The sequence below is a fragment of the Brassica oleracea genome, chromosome C7 (assembly GCF_000695525.1).
Source record: "Brassica oleracea var. oleracea cultivar TO1000 chromosome C7, BOL, whole genome shotgun sequence".
In the NCBI taxonomy this organism is placed as follows: domain Eukaryota; kingdom Viridiplantae; phylum Streptophyta; class Magnoliopsida; order Brassicales; family Brassicaceae; genus Brassica; species Brassica oleracea.
The window spans coordinates 39,748,742-39,763,316 of record NC_027754.1 but is presented as its reverse complement, the minus strand read 5'-3'; the positions used below and the strand labels follow the sequence as shown (position 1 = coordinate 39,763,316).

Sequence of the window (14,575 nt, the reverse complement as noted above, 5' to 3'; positions counted from 1 at the left end):
TTGAAGGTTTTCTATAAATTCAAGAATCTCTTTCTATGTGAATATACCATATAAACACATCTTCTTTGCTCTTTATATCCACCAATTATGGGATCTATTTCGGGAATGGAGTTCGAATCTTCACCATCTCCAACTCCAGTTCATGTAATGCTCGTGTCGTTTCAAGGACAAGGCCACGTCAACCCTCTCCTTCGTCTCGGCAAGCTCATTGCCTCGAAGGGAGCACTCGTCACCTTCGTCACCACTGAGCTTTGGGGCAAGAAAATGAGACAAGCCAACAAGATCGTCGACGGAGAGCTTAAAACGGTTGGTTCCGGTTCACTACGGTTTGAGTTCTTCGACGAAGAGTGGGCAGATGACGATGACCGGAGAGGCGATTTCCTTCTATACATCTCGCACCTCGAACAAGTCGGGAAAAAAGAAGTGTCGAAGCTCGTGAGGAGATACGAGGAAGCGAACGAGCCCGTGACGTGTCTTATCAATAACCCGTTTATCCCATGGGTCTGCCACGTGGCGGAAGAGTTCAACATTCCTTGCGCAGTTCTCTGGGTCCAGTCATGCGCTTGTTTATCCGCTTATTACCATTACCAAAACGGCACCATTTGTTTCCCGACGGAGACAGAGCCCGACCTCGACGTTGAGCTTCCTTGCGTCCCACGCTTGAAGCACGACGAGATCCCTAGCTTCCTCCATCCTTCTTCGCGGTTCGCCGGATTCCGACAAGCGATTCTCGGACAGTTCGAGAATCTGAGCAAGTCCTTTTGCGTCCTCGTCGACTCCTTCGACGCTTTGGAACGAGAAGTGGTCGACTACATGTCGAATCTCTGTCCGATCAAAACCGTTGGACCGCTTTTCAAAGTGGCTAAGACGGTGACCTCTGAGGTAAGCGGTGACATCTGCAAACCGGCGGATCGATGCCTCGAGTGGCTAGACTCGAGGCCTCGATCGTCGGTTGTGTACATCTCGTTCGGGACGGTTGCTTATCTGAAGCAAGAACAGATCGAGGAGATTGCCCACGGAGTCTTGAAAGCGGGTTTATCGTTCTTGTGGGTGTTTAGACCTCCACCGCATGATCTGAAGGTAGAGAGTCATGTCTTGCCGCAAGAATTAAAAGAAGAGTGTGGGAGAGGTAACGGGAAGATTGTGGATTGGTGTCCGCAAGAGCAAGTGTTAGCTCATCCTTCGGTGGCGTGTTTCGTCACTCACTGTGGATGGAACTCGACGATGGAGGCGTTGTCTTTGGGAGTTCCGGTGGTTTGTTGTCCGCAATGGGGAGATCAAGTAACCGACGCGGTTTATCTAATTGATGTTTTTAAGACGGGAGTGAGGCTTGGCCGGGGAGCGACGGAGGAGAGGGTTGTGCCGAGGGAAGAAGTGGCGGAGAAGCTTTTGGAAGCGACGGTTGGGGAGAAGGCGGAGGAGTTGAGGAAGAATGCTTTGAAGTGGAAGGCGGAGGCGGAAGCGGCGGTGGCTCCCGGGGGGTCGTCGGATAAGAATTTCCGTGAGTTTGTGGAGAAGTTAGGTGTGGGAGCATCCAAGGTTAAGGAGAACAGACATTAAAACCAAAGTGTCATTGTGTTTTATTTTTATTTGAATTTTGCATTATTAGTGTTTCATACTTTCATCTCATTCTTGGCAGTGTTCAAAAGTTTATTTGTTCTGTATTTGGTTTCTATTTTGCATTATTAGTGAGTGTTTCATACTTTCATTTCAGTCTTGGCAGTGTTCAAAAGTTTATTTGTTCTGTATTTGGTTTCTATTTTGCATTATTAGTGAGTGTTTCATACTTTCATCGCACGTCAAGGGTGAAATTGTTCATCAATACACATAAATTCATATTCATCGTAAATTTACTACAAATAGAAACTAAGGGTTATTTGTGAAATAACCAAAAAAAAACTAAAATTAGTTTTTAAGAGAGAGAGAGAGAGTAGAGAGAGATATTTGTACTCCATATGTTAGTAATATTTGTCCTTCTCTTTTTGCTTATATGTATCGATTATTTTTTTCTACCGACTACCGTTGGCATCGATACTTAGTAATATTATATTGGGAAAATTTGGAGAAATACACTTCTATGAGATTTTAATTTGAAAACTACACCACTATTTAAAGTTTTTGTTAAAGTTTTTGAAAAATACACTTTGATATATGTAAATTTACTAAATTATCCAATCTAAATATTCAATATTATTATCAAAAACTTTAATTAGCATAATTTATTTAATATTTAAATTAACAGTTTCAACAAGAATTATTTTAATTTTAATAATATCTACACAATATCTTTTGGATATATCTTAAAATATTATTTTTTTTTTAAAAGAAGAAAAGAGGAAAAAGAGGAAAAGAGGACAAGCGTCCTCCCTGCATCTTTTTCTTCGTAATCTTTTATTTTCTTTTTCTGCAAAACATTTTTCTTTTCTCTTGTTTTCATAGTCTCAGACTTGTAAATTCTTCGCTCATATCCTTGATTGTAATTCGATTTTGTAAACCTCATTTTCTCTTACTATTTTAAAGACTTCTCGATAGAGAATACCTGTCATAAGAATGAAATGTTTGCAGGGACTAGCGTTACTTTTCTTTTGTACAAGAATGATGGTGTAGGGCAATCTTTTTATATAAGGTTTTTGAATGTTAAAAAGCATACATATAAACTTTTTGATAAAATTACAAAGACTTCATAATTGTTTTTCCATAGTATCATTGTTATTTTAAAATTCTAAATAGTAAAATAACACATTTACTTCAACATAGATTAATCTTAAACATAAATATTTTAATAATAATGATGTCACTAATTTCGAATTTATATTTTATTTATTCAAATATTTATTATGGCGAAAAGGTCTTTTCACATTTAATTAAGTGTAGTTTTCAAAAACTAAAAAAGAAAGTACAATTTTCAAATTTGAAACTATTAATAGGTTATTTTTCAAATTGTCCCTATTATATTATTAATATTAGAAACTATTAGTAATAGAAACATGGAAATATTAAGTAATAAGTGTACTGAAAATAAGATTATAATGAATAAATCTTAAAAGAAGACGTCTACCACAACAACCAAATGAAAATAAATGATTCGATTACCCTAAATTTTTGTTTTGACGCAAGAGTTATATATCCCTTGCCCAATCCACTCCGATTGGAATTGACTAAGCGGGTAATTTTTTCACATCCATAGGAGTTCGTCTATGTTTCTGCTTTACGAATATGATATTTTCTAGACATTTTTAATAATATCAAGTGTTATTCATGTTTTGGCATTTTTAATTTCTGGGGTTTTATCTCCAATTACGAAGGGGCCGGAGAAACTTTCTAGTTATGAATCAGGTATATAACCGATTGGGGATGCTTGGTTACAATTTAGAATCCGTTATTGTATGTTTGCTCTAGTTTTTGTTTTTTTTTTATGTTGAAACCGTTTCTATGTATCCGTGGGCAATGAGTTTCGATGTACTAGGGATATCCGCTTTTATAGAAGCTTTCATTTTCGTGCTTATCCTAATTCTTGGTTTAGTTTATGCATGGCGAAAAGGAGCGTTGGAATGGTCTTAGTTCGTTTCCTGAATACTTGTACAATAACAATAAAAAGAAAGTAAAAAAAAACCATTGAAACAATTAGGGTAAAAATATATTTTTACCCTTTAATAAAACTTATTTTGGTCATTTTTTTCATTGGTGGCTATTTTTGTGACCAAAACTAAAAAATGGCTAATCTAAAGATTTTCTCTTAAAATATTGATGTTATAGATATTAATCAGTGCGTTTATTTTAAAATTAAAATATAGCTTAAGATTTAAAACTATAAGCTGTATAATATTTTTTAGAAAACAAAAAAATACACATTATGACAAAAAAAACAAATAAATACAAATGTCTATTGTTTCTTAATTCGTGTGAAAAAACTCAAAACATCAATATTTCAAATACATGCGTTCCAGTGTTCCACAACTACGTCCATTGCTGTTAGCTTCATCAACTGTTGTTCGTACTCCTAGCCCCCTTCCTGATCGATTGCATTGGCCTGGAAACCCTTGCTTTATGTGAGCACAATTGGAATGACTCTGTGCCTCTGTAGTCTAAGCATCACTCTCACATTCCTCGGTCAAGAATCGCTTGGCATAACGTTGGACCTTCTCTTTGTTTGTGAGAATGTTGCATTCTTCCCTATTGGAATGGGTCCCGTTTGCTGCGTCTTGACGTCTGAAATTTTCCCACTACGGCTACAAGCAAAGGCCTCTGGTGCTTGGGGCGGTGTCTGCAGCGGTCTAATGGCCGTGTCATTCCTGTCCAACGAGCCTTCTTCATCCTCTCCCTCCTTCCTGTCTGCGCTCTAGGTAGCTAGAGCATATAGAGTTTGATGTCTTCTGCGCAAAGATCAAAGAGCTTAGAGCATAGGTAATACATATTCTGGATAACTATGTTTTTGCAGCATTTTGATTTGCACATTTGTAAAAAACAAACTTATTTATCCGCATAAAATTACAGCATCAAAAACATTTTCACAAAAAAAAAAAACGACCGTCTTTAATAGGTTTGGACTAGAGTATGACTTTGTTAAATGAAACACAACTACAATTCTTTCAAAATATGACCTTAAAATTACGATCTAGAGATCCATACAGAGGTAAGAGAGAATCGATCCAGCTCTCCTTATCGTCCTCTCGCTCACTTTCCATTTCTCTATCAACACCTTCTTGATGTGCGAACAGCTCGAGACGACTGTAGCCACTCCCGCCGAAGTGATCCCTGGACAGTAAACCATGTGGGAAGTCTCCAGCAGTTTGCATTTGTTTACAAGATGGTTCAGACCATTGTCTGTCACATAGTGGCAATGAGACAAAACCAAGTCCTTCAGCATTGGACATCCATCTCCAAGCTCAGACAACGACGCGTCTCCAACTTTCTGAATTTGAGATCAAACCCAAGCATGAGATGTCAATAACAACAAACAAACAGACAAACACACACGCTTTTTTTGTCTTGTAAGAGGTTTGGTTTACCTGAAGTACACTAATATCTAGGTGAGTGAGTTGAGGACAGCCTTTGGCGATAGCTGTGACTCCAACATCTCCAATTAGATGACAACCACTTACGTTTAGTTGTTGTAAAAAGGAGCAACCTTTTCCAACGGCAACTAATGCTGCATCTCCAACTCTGGATACAAAACCAAACGATTTACCTTATGTCCCGGTACTATTAAGAAACAAAATTCAAAAAAAGGAGTTGCAGGACTTACTTATCGCAAAACCGGAGACTAAGCTCGGTTAGTGATTTACAATTCTTTCCAATGGCTATGACACCTTTGTTTCCAACCTACAAACAAACAAAAAAGAGTTTGTATGTCTATAGAATAGGAGAAACCATGGAGAAGAGAATGTGAAGATTATCTGCCTCGTAGCATCTGCGGATATGGAGTTTCTTGAGGTTGCGACAGCCTTTAGCAATACTGCACATAGCAGTGTCTCCAATGCCTGCGCAGTCTACTAAGTGAAGCGTCTCAAGGGACTTACACCCTTTTCCAATTTGGTAAAGAGCCGAATTACCAATCCTTTGGCAATATAACAAATATAACTCAGTGAGGCGCCTGCAGCATACATCCCCCAAGAAAAAGAACGGTTTAGTCAATGAGTTTGTCACCAAGAATAAGAAAATTGAGAAAGAAAACGCACGGGCAAGATTTTCCAACTGCCTCTAGTCCACGAGTACCAATGTTGTGACATCCATTAATCTCTATACGTGTAAGCTCCTTGCAGCCATGAGCAATAGCTTCTAAACCATCGCAGCTCACAAAGTAGCAGTCGCTTAGAGTGAGATCTTTCAGATTCTTACACCCTTTACCAATAGACTTCATTCCCCTGGAAACAACAAATTAAAAAAAAAAAGCATATAAGCATATCATAGAGATTAGATTATGCTAAAAAGGAGTAAAGATTGCACTAACTTGTCAGTAAACTGCTGAAAGCTATACAAAGCCAACATCTCCAACGAGACACAAAAGTCTCCCACCACGGAAAACGCAGCATCCGTCACGTTGACACACTGAAGCTTAAGACTCTTCAAACGTCTGCATCCCTTCACCACCGCCACCACTCCTTTATCATGGATGCATTCGGAATCAAGAAACAGCACCTCGAGAAGCTTGCAGTGAGAGCCAACCGCTTCCAGAGATAGATCCGTTACTTTCGCCGAGGCAGCAACGCCGATTGACTTCAAGGACTTGGCGCAGCCAAGAACAAGATCGATAACTCCAACGTCGGTCAAGCCTTCGCAGAACCGGAGGTTGAGCTCTTCGAGATGCTTGCAGAACTTTCCAACAGCTGATAAGCCTTGATCCCCAACAAAGCAACCCTTAAAGAACCACAACAATCATAACAATATGAGATCAATTTTTACATCTGCCTTAAGAATGGGAACTAACCTGTAGATCGAGAGATCTGAGGGAAGTGCATATCTGAGCAAGGGAACGCAAACCGAAGCTGGAAACGTTCGGGCACCAAATCAAGCTCAAGTTCTCAATCCGTGGAAAGCCGTTGGCGAGAGCGATCACGCCCGCATCAGTCAAGCTGCAAGACTCAGCGTTCTCAGCTCCTCCAGAACGCGTCTTATTACTCAGTTTCTGACGTTTACTCGACGAAGGCGACGATGATGACGACGACGACTTGTTACTCCCACGCTTCCTTTTCTGCATATATACAGACCAATGATTCTCTCTTAATCAATCCTTACTAGATCAATCGAATCGAATAAAGCCCTAATTTCAATCCCAATTCCAAATCTAGATCCACAGAGAAAATTTTGCATGCGATCGGATTCACAAGAAATGCCCCGATTCGATGAGAGGAAGTGAGACATACGAGAGGAGGAGGAGGAGGGGGGAGGGCGAGGGAGAGACGCTCGTCGACGTGGATGGAGGTGATGTGGAGGAAGCGGCGAGAGAGGAGGGTGGCGATGGTGTCGGGGGAGAAAGAGGCGCCGATGCGGAGAGTGGTGCGGCTGAAACGCTCGAGGCTGAGCCATCGTTTGCAGACGAGGGAGCAGGCGTCGCGGGTGGGTTTCGAATCGAGTCGCTGGAAGATCTCGAGGATGAGTTCGTCGGGCAAGCCATTGTTTATCAGATCACGACCTCTCATGTTCCCACAGCTAACTAGAGAGAGAGCGAGAGAATAGTTTTTGGGTATGTTAATACGTTTCAGTCGTGACAAGTTAAAACTTAATAAAAGAAAAAAAAAACTTGATATAATATTTTTTTTTTTTTTTTTTGAAATGTTAAATTTATTGATCAGAATAGAAATAGTAGAGTATTACAAGCTTTAGTGCAAACTATAGCTAAATGATTTACAGATCGAGAAGAAAATCAACTAGGCCGTAACTTCAAACCAACGACGCATTAAACCTTCTAACTTATGGCCCGCCTTGTATCGGAGCGAAGTAATCCTGTTCCGTACTGTTTTATCAATGATCCTGATCAATTGATATACTGGCATCCACCTCCATGATGCTTTTCCCATTAGGTTTCTAGAGACTGTTTTTTTTTTTTTTGGAGAAACCACTGACTCTGCTTTGTACTCTGTTTTCATGGATCAATACTGACATTTAAGCATGGTAGGATTCATAGGTTCAAAGGTGTTTTTTTTTCTTGAGAGCTTCCACTTTAACAAACTAAGTTAGAGTTGTTTTATGTTGTAAAAGAGAAACTATGAAAACAAAGATTTGTAGAAAACAGAGTAAAGAGAGTTAACGCATCTCCCCTCGCATGGAATAGAGCCCACATGCCGAGTGAACTGACTTGGAAGACCCATTAACCGTGGCCGATCGGAGCATTATAATAGCAAACATCATTAATTGGTGGAAACTCTTTAAATATTGTGCGTGCTGTGCCCCAATCTTCTCCTTCTTTCTTTACTTTTCAATCTTTATATTCTCTGTTTTAGACAAATATCTGTTTTCTTTTACCGTTTTGGTTTTGACTTCAAACAATTTCTATCTTGGTGTGTTGGGATTGAAGCTCTCTTAATGTGACGCCGCCTTTGAGCCTATGGTTCTTAACAAATTGGTATGGTTATGTGCTTTTCTGGTTCTCTCAGACCAAAATCATGTTTTGTCAAGAAGAAAGTGGAAGTTCAAGTTTTGGAGGATGTGTATTTATGCAAGGAGAAACTTGTGGGTTTTTTTTCTACTTGAGTTTTCATTACTTGAAAGACACATGGTGAAATACTGAAGCCATCGGAAAAAAAATAAAAATCTCCGGAAACTAAACCCAAACATAAAAAACTATAACCCAAACAAACGGGTCTTGTACAAACATCGACTAAACTCTTACATTCTTTCAAAAACCCAGAAATTAAACATCAATAGATAACAAAACAAAGACTTAATTGTCTATGACAAGTCGGGAAACTTACTACGAACTGAGCAAGCGAGCACGCGTTCGTCATGAAGAGCAGAGACCTCATCTGAACCTCATGTTCAAAATGACAACACCAGACCACGGAAACCTCATCTGAACCTCCTGTTCACGATGAAAACAACCAAACCACAACTCCATAACCCAAACATAAAACCAGGGGGAAAACAACACACAAGAAATTCCATCTTCAATCGCCCCTTCATAGGGAGAAACTTGTGGTTTATGCGGAGATTCTAGGTACAAGTGAAACTTTAGAGGTGACTAATATTATAAGAAAACTAGGTTTAATACCCAAAAAACATAAATTCACTAACTATCCAAATATGGTAAAGTCGATTACATATGGTGTTTTAAACTTTGTTGTTATTCCAGTCCAGAAACTTATAAGATTCATTGAACTAGGGGACACCTTAGAACATTAATCAAACATGTGTTTTATGGTTTTTTGAGTATCAGCAAGTCTAGAGGAAGTTGCAAGTCATGTTTTCTGTTTAATCAGGACATGCAGTTTTCAGCGGTTTTGAAGTTTTTCATGTTCTCTTGTTGCATGTTTATTTTAATTGTTAGCTATCAATTCTTGTGGATATGGCAGTCTACAGTTGGTTGATCATTAGAGAACATGAAATTACATGATGGCTATTTTCAAGGAGTCTAATGGGATTGTATTCTAGCTGTAGTCTGAAAATGTTTTGATGAAACAGGTGGTGTAACATTCTGCTTGACCTTGTTGCACCAAACGTTTTACAACATATCATCATATACTAAAATTTATTCCAAGTTGAAATTTATACTTTGCTTGATCTTGTTGCACCAAAGGTTTAACCACATCATCATATACTAAATCTCCAAACATATTTCAGATACACTCACAACTGTAAATCATATAAAGTTGGGGTTCTGTGTATGGTTATAAATCCCATCACTGAAGCATCATCTATGGACTTTTTCAGTTGTCACCTTGCCTCAGAATACGCAATATTGTCAGGAAGAGATTGAGGATGTCCAAGTAGAGAGCCACTGATGCGAGGATGTATTCGTCATACGTGAAACGCTTGATAAGGTTGTCGGTATCATAGACTATGTATCCACAGAAGACCAATGCGCTGATTCCTCCATATATGGCAACTGAGGTCGGGCCAAGAGGGAAGAACATCTGCAATATTATTATGATAACAAAACAAAATTAAGCCTTTTTTCTTTTTAACATGTGTGTGGAACTTGGGGTGTTTTGTCTTGTTCCTAAGAGACAGACCTGCATGAAGCTGGTCACTACAAGAATGATGAGGCTGGTGAAGAGAATGGGTCCAAGGAAGCTGAAGTCTTTTCCCTTCTTTGCAGCCCAGAAAGTGTATGCGGTTAGAGATCCAACCACGGACAGTGTCAATATCAAAGCTTCAAGGACAATTCTTCCTTCGGTCATAGCACAACTGACACCAACGGTGAAGCTCAAAGAGATAGTGAAGAGGGAAAGGAGGATGAGGTTAACAGGATGCTTCTGGTGGTAAACGTGCAGAGGCCAGATCACTGCAAATATTCACCTCCAAGTAATCAATCAATCAACATGAACAATCAAAATCTTAACGTATTGTGCTCATACAGCTCATCAACATCAACCTGCCTATCCACACTTTAACCATGCTCAATCAAACCTCAAAGTGAAACTGAATCATACAAGGGCATTCAAGAGAAGCCCCATCTGTAATCTCAACATCACCAGATCAAACCTTAACGAATTCTAATTAACAAATGCAGAGAAACGAGATCTAGAGTTTAACAGCAGAGAACTACGCACAGACGAAGGGGATGATGCAGAGGAAGAGAAGAAGGCCTGGAGATCCGGTCAAGACATCGTTGACCGGAGGATTAAGGACAACGACGGCGGAGATAAGCGTGGTGAGGAGGAGCTGAGCCGAGAGAATCCCGTAGACCTTGCGGATGAAACCCCATCGGAGCTGATTCTCGCCGTAGCTTAGCCCCGGGTAAAGCGTCGCCTCGCCGCCTCCCATCTCCAGATCGATATCCTTCCCGGCGGCGCGATCTACGCTGCTCATGCCCACGCTCGCGTATCCGTACGGTTTCTCCATGGCTCAGAGCTGATTCCGGTGTGAACGGTTTTCGATGACTTTTCTGAACCAAAAAAAAAGGAAAAATTCTGGAGCCGAGTTATTTTCATTTCATCTCATGCGACAAGGTGATGTACACGTGGCGAAATGAACGGTCACGATTTGTTATGATAACGTGTTGTATGTCTGTCTACGTCGCTGTCAGCTTTAGATGGAAGAAGAAAGAGAAGAGAGGAAGAGGAACCTTCTGAATTTTTTTATAGTTTTATGATAATCCACCATCGATATTTTAATAGTGTACCTAATTTTAGTTATGCTAATCCCCTCCAAGAAGTTAAGAATAAGTTGATAAAAGCGAATGCTGGTGATTAGGTTATACAAATTGGATGATCACACTGCAAGAAAACAGAGCAAATACCAACAAAAAAAAAAAAGATTCCGATAACAAAATAGTTGTGAAGTAGTGATAACTTTCTGATGAATAATTCTATCAGTTTTTCTGACAAAATAATGTTAATGGATGTTTTAAACCATTTTCGATATAATTTTCTATTGGATTTGAGCTAATTTCCCGCAAGATCAGATCAATTAATTTAAAATTTTCTAATAAAATTGATTTAATTATTCTTTCATATTCGAGATGCTTCTCATTATATATCAAATCACTATAATTTTTTTTTTTTGCTGTTGTAACATTTATTTGATATTTTCATTTCAAACTTAGCTAACAAAAAAATCAGAGACATCCATTGATATACAATTCATTTATAAATATGAAATACCATAAACGACTTAACAAAATAATTGAATTTTTAAAGATTTTTCTTTTCTACAGAGAATTTTATTCGGATGTCAAATATAAAAATAAAAACAGAGAATTTTACTCGTTAAAAAAAAATTATTGTGTTTATCTAATAACTCTCAATGAAACTCCAAACATCATAACTTTTACCTGAATGGTAACATCTAACAATGTATATATATATACATATATTTTTTGTTTGAATCTTTATAATAGTGTGTCATTTATTTTAATAGTCGCTACATGATGACTTTTTTTTTGGTGTAAGCTACATGATGACTCTGTTGCATTTCTACCAGCAAAACGAAACTTATCCCCTATGTAATGTTTGCATGTCTCTTCTCTTCATGTGAGTTTCGCCATTGTTTACTGTCATGCGATGAGTGGTTACAATCCACATAAGGACGGTAATTATACCCCTCTCTTCAAGTGAGTTTCGCCTTTGAATTCTGCAATCTCGATAATGGTTTCTATCTTTTGGTTGGTATTTAAAATGTTATAAAGTTTGAAGTAGTATATGATTTACATGATCTAGAAATTGATTCTGAAAACCTTTATATAGGATAAGAAAGAGAGGGTGCTTAGTTTTCAATTTTGGACATGAAGTTATAGTATTTAGAAAAATTACAGAATAAAATATGGTTACCAAAATCTCCCATTATGGTTTGTGACTAGGATCTTCAAAATATAACAGTAGAGAAAAATATAATGTATAATATTTTTTTCTCTCGAGTGAGCAGGAGGTTGTGAATTCGTAGATCTAAAGTATGTATCTCTAGGCCAACACACGAATTACGTAATTTTTCTGGAGTACATTTATTCCAACGCGACTTAACACATGATTTCCAAAACTGATAAATGTTAATCCAAACATTTATTCATTGCCAACGCCCAACTTGAACTCGTTGGTCAATATGTGGGATCGGGTTTGGCGTTTCAAAAGCTGACAAAAATAAATACTTCGAGTGCATATCCCTGTATATTAAACGAGAATCACTTTTAAAACATACCTTAAAAATTTATTGGCAAAGAATGTGACGTGGTGACATGGCTTCACGAGAAGCTTTTATTTAGTAAAACGCTTAGGTGTCACGCAGAGAATGTTTCTCACCAAAATTGTGAATTTAATGCGTTCACACTAACATTCCTCAAAAAAATACTTCATACCATCTATATTTTTCTCGACGAACACTTTTTTGTGATAAACCTTCAGCTTCCAGTTCGATTAGTTGATTTATCAATTCTCTCAATATAATCATAGCTTCAATAAAGATTTCTTATTCATCTATACGTTTCTGTTAAAAACGGTAACTCATCTGATCTATCGCCATTAAGTCGACAGATCCGTAGAGAAGACAAAGCGATAAAATTTTAGTACGATGCCAAGTGTTAACGAAAGAACCCTTTTCTCTATACTTGCTTTTATGCATTTAGCAGAGCACTCACGTTTTTGAGAACCCCATCTCATTGCTGAAAGAGGACATTGAAAATATATTTCTAGATAAATGTGTCTTACTCGGTTTTGTTACTGTTCGATGAGGTGCTATCTGTTTCGAGAAGACTGAATCACTGTAAATCGTCTCGGCTTAGTGTATTAGTCTTCTCAAACAAGCAATATAAGCATGCGAATGTCACCACCTTCGCCGCCATGAGAATTCTACATTAGACGACCTTGAAGATGAGAAGAAACTTCTAGGAACGAACCACCAGAGTCTCACGTGCTGGTTGAATCTGGAGCAAACTTTACAATCTAGAGGGTCAAATAACTTTCAATTTCTTTTATTATGCAACTGTATTTTTTGAATTTAAAGGAGCTATACTTTTTTTTTTACACAGTTATTGTTTTGTTTATAATATGTTATTGATCCATTTTTTTCGATTTTATTTGTTAAACCCTTAAGTTCATAACTACTACAACGTGATAGGCGAAATATAAAAAAAAATTCCAAAGCTTCTTCTCGAACTTGCAAACACCTTATATTAAATTTTAATATTAGTGAACCCATTATAAAAATTTTATGGCTTCCCTGATAACTATCATACTTTTAGTTATATCTAACTATAATTTTAAATATACCTTATCTTATACATAATCATAATATATAATTTTAATATTAATATATTAATATAGACATCTTATCAAAACGCCGATTATCTAGTCCTCTTATATAATTAAAGCTTCATGTGCGTTTTGCCTTTGTTGACAATCATACGATTTATATAACTTTTTCCTCGTACAAACTATAAACAAAAATAACAATATTCTTATTAATGTTGCCTACTTATGTGGACGCTTTCTGAAGCATCTCACTCACAATAACAATTTCCTTCTTCTTTTTTTGTTTTAAGGTAACAATCAACGAATCAAAGATGGTGCACACTTTGACATCACCATGAGAATCACGAAGAGCAGAGCACACTTTGTTACAAATTACGTCGTCATGCTTATGATTATTCTGCTTCTGTTCAAGTTCAACACGGTGGTTGCCAGGGGTGGTGGTGGTGGTCACGGTGGCGGTGGTGGTGGTGGTGCTCACGGCGGAGGAAGGGGTCACGGCGGAGGAAGGAGTCACGGCGGAGGAGGTGAAGGCCGTGGTGGGCATGGAGAAGAAGAAGGCGGGCGAGGGATCGGAGGTGCAGGCGGTATGGTTCATCGACCACGACCATTGACAAGGAGTGGAGATTCTGCACTAAACCCTTTTGCGGGTGTATCTTCGACTATTCTACTGATCATCGTTTTTCTATTTAACTAGAGCTTAACATGTGTCTTCGCCATCAAGGAATTTTTAGGAATTGATTTTGTTAGGTAAGCTGTGTGATCGTTAGTTTTAAGAAGATTTGTCTTTTGACTCTTTGTGTTTGTTTAGACACATGAAGGACAATTAGTAAGAAAAAGATGTTTCCTTTGTTTAAGAAAATATATTTTTGCAAATACGCTTTTGCTAGTTCCTAAAACCAAACTTAAGATAAATCTTATAGAGTTATTCTTGGGTTCACCCTAGGGGTTGAACCTTTAGGTTCACCAACCAATAGAAAATTGTCATTTTAAATCTAGTATTTTTTAATTAAGGAAACCAAATAACTTGCAAATTATATTATCTTTTCAAAATAAAATTTAAAAATAAATAAAAATAATATATAAAAAACGAATTCAAAAAAAAAAAATGTTGTCAACAAAACACTAAACACTAAGCTCTAATACTAAACCCTAAACTCAAATCCTAAACCCTAAATCTTTGGGTAAACCCTAAATCCTTGGGTAAACCCCTAAACCCTTGGAAAAACACTAAACAT

At 37.8% G+C, this 14,575-nt stretch overlaps 4 protein-coding genes across 4 annotated transcripts; 2 read left to right on the top strand and 2 right to left on the bottom strand.

The window, feature by feature from the left end:
- LOC106301902 (UDP-glycosyltransferase 84A1) lies at window positions 1–1,713 on the top strand. The gene has a single exon (XM_013738387.1). It carries the CDS (start codon window positions 88–90, stop codon window positions 1,558–1,560), a length of 1,473 nt encoding a protein of 490 aa, XP_013593841.1. The 5' UTR covers window positions 1–87; the 3' UTR covers window positions 1,561–1,713.
- A 2,799-nt stretch (window positions 1,714–4,512) lies between these two features.
- Window positions 4,513–7,199, bottom strand: LOC106301266 (F-box/LRR-repeat protein 4). The gene is made up of 8 exons (XM_013737627.1): window positions 6,864–7,199; window positions 6,428–6,691; window positions 5,951–6,357; window positions 5,679–5,864; window positions 5,401–5,593; window positions 5,246–5,322; window positions 5,010–5,163; window positions 4,513–4,912 (listed from the first exon to the last, which is right to left on the bottom strand). Exons 1-8 carry the CDS (start codon window positions 7,137–7,139, stop codon window positions 4,616–4,618), a joined length of 1,854 nt encoding a protein of 617 aa, XP_013593081.1. The 5' UTR covers window positions 7,140–7,199; the 3' UTR covers window positions 4,513–4,615.
- A 1,966-nt stretch (window positions 7,200–9,165) lies between these two features.
- Window positions 9,166–10,563, bottom strand: LOC106301378 (BI1-like protein). Its single transcript, XM_013737758.1, has 3 exons — window positions 10,209–10,563; window positions 9,669–9,940; window positions 9,166–9,569 (listed from the first exon to the last, which is right to left on the bottom strand). Exons 1-3 carry the CDS (start codon window positions 10,498–10,500, stop codon window positions 9,363–9,365), a joined length of 771 nt encoding a protein of 256 aa, XP_013593212.1. The 5' UTR covers window positions 10,501–10,563; the 3' UTR covers window positions 9,166–9,362.
- Window positions 10,564–13,565: 3,002 nt separating this feature from the next.
- LOC106306436 (putative glycine-rich cell wall structural protein 1) lies at window positions 13,566–14,247 on the top strand. Its single transcript, XM_013743055.1, has one exon. The coding sequence runs from the start codon at window positions 13,675–13,677 to the stop codon at window positions 14,032–14,034; it is 360 nt and encodes a 119-aa protein (XP_013598509.1). The 5' UTR covers window positions 13,566–13,674; the 3' UTR covers window positions 14,035–14,247.
- Window positions 14,248–14,575: the final 328 nt, after the last annotated feature.

What these genes read in the sequence shown, in the direction of transcription:
- LOC106301378 (XM_013737758.1), bottom strand. Translation starts at nt 10,500, where the DNA reads ATGGAGAAACCGTACGGATACGCGAGCGTGGGCATGAGCAGCGTAGAT. An exon ending in CTGCATCATCCCCTTCGTCT is followed by an intron (nt 9,941 to 10,208) that starts GTGCGTAGTTCT and finishes GAATATTTGCAG; the next exon opens with TGATCTGGCCTCTGCACGTT. An exon ending in TAGTGACCAGCTTCATGCAG is followed by an intron (nt 9,570 to 9,668) that starts GTCTGTCTCTTA and finishes ATAATATTGCAG; the next exon opens with ATGTTCTTCCCTCTTGGCCC.
- LOC106301266 (XM_013737627.1), bottom strand. Translation starts at nt 7,139, where the DNA reads ATGAGAGGTCGTGATCTGATAAACAATGGCTTGCCCGACGAACTCATC. An exon ending in CCCCTCCTCCTCCTCCTCTC is followed by an intron (nt 6,692 to 6,863) that starts GTATGTCTCACT and finishes GTATATATGCAG; the next exon opens with AAAAGGAAGCGTGGGAGTAA. An exon ending in TTTCAGCAGTTTACTGACAA is followed by an intron (nt 5,865 to 5,950) that starts GTTAGTGCAATC and finishes TGTTGTTTCCAG; the next exon opens with GGGAATGAAGTCTATTGGTA.
- LOC106301902 (XM_013738387.1), top strand. Translation starts at nt 88, where the DNA reads ATGGGATCTATTTCGGGAATGGAGTTCGAATCTTCACCATCTCCAACT.
- LOC106306436 (XM_013743055.1), top strand. Translation starts at nt 13,675, where the DNA reads ATGAGAATCACGAAGAGCAGAGCACACTTTGTTACAAATTACGTCGTC.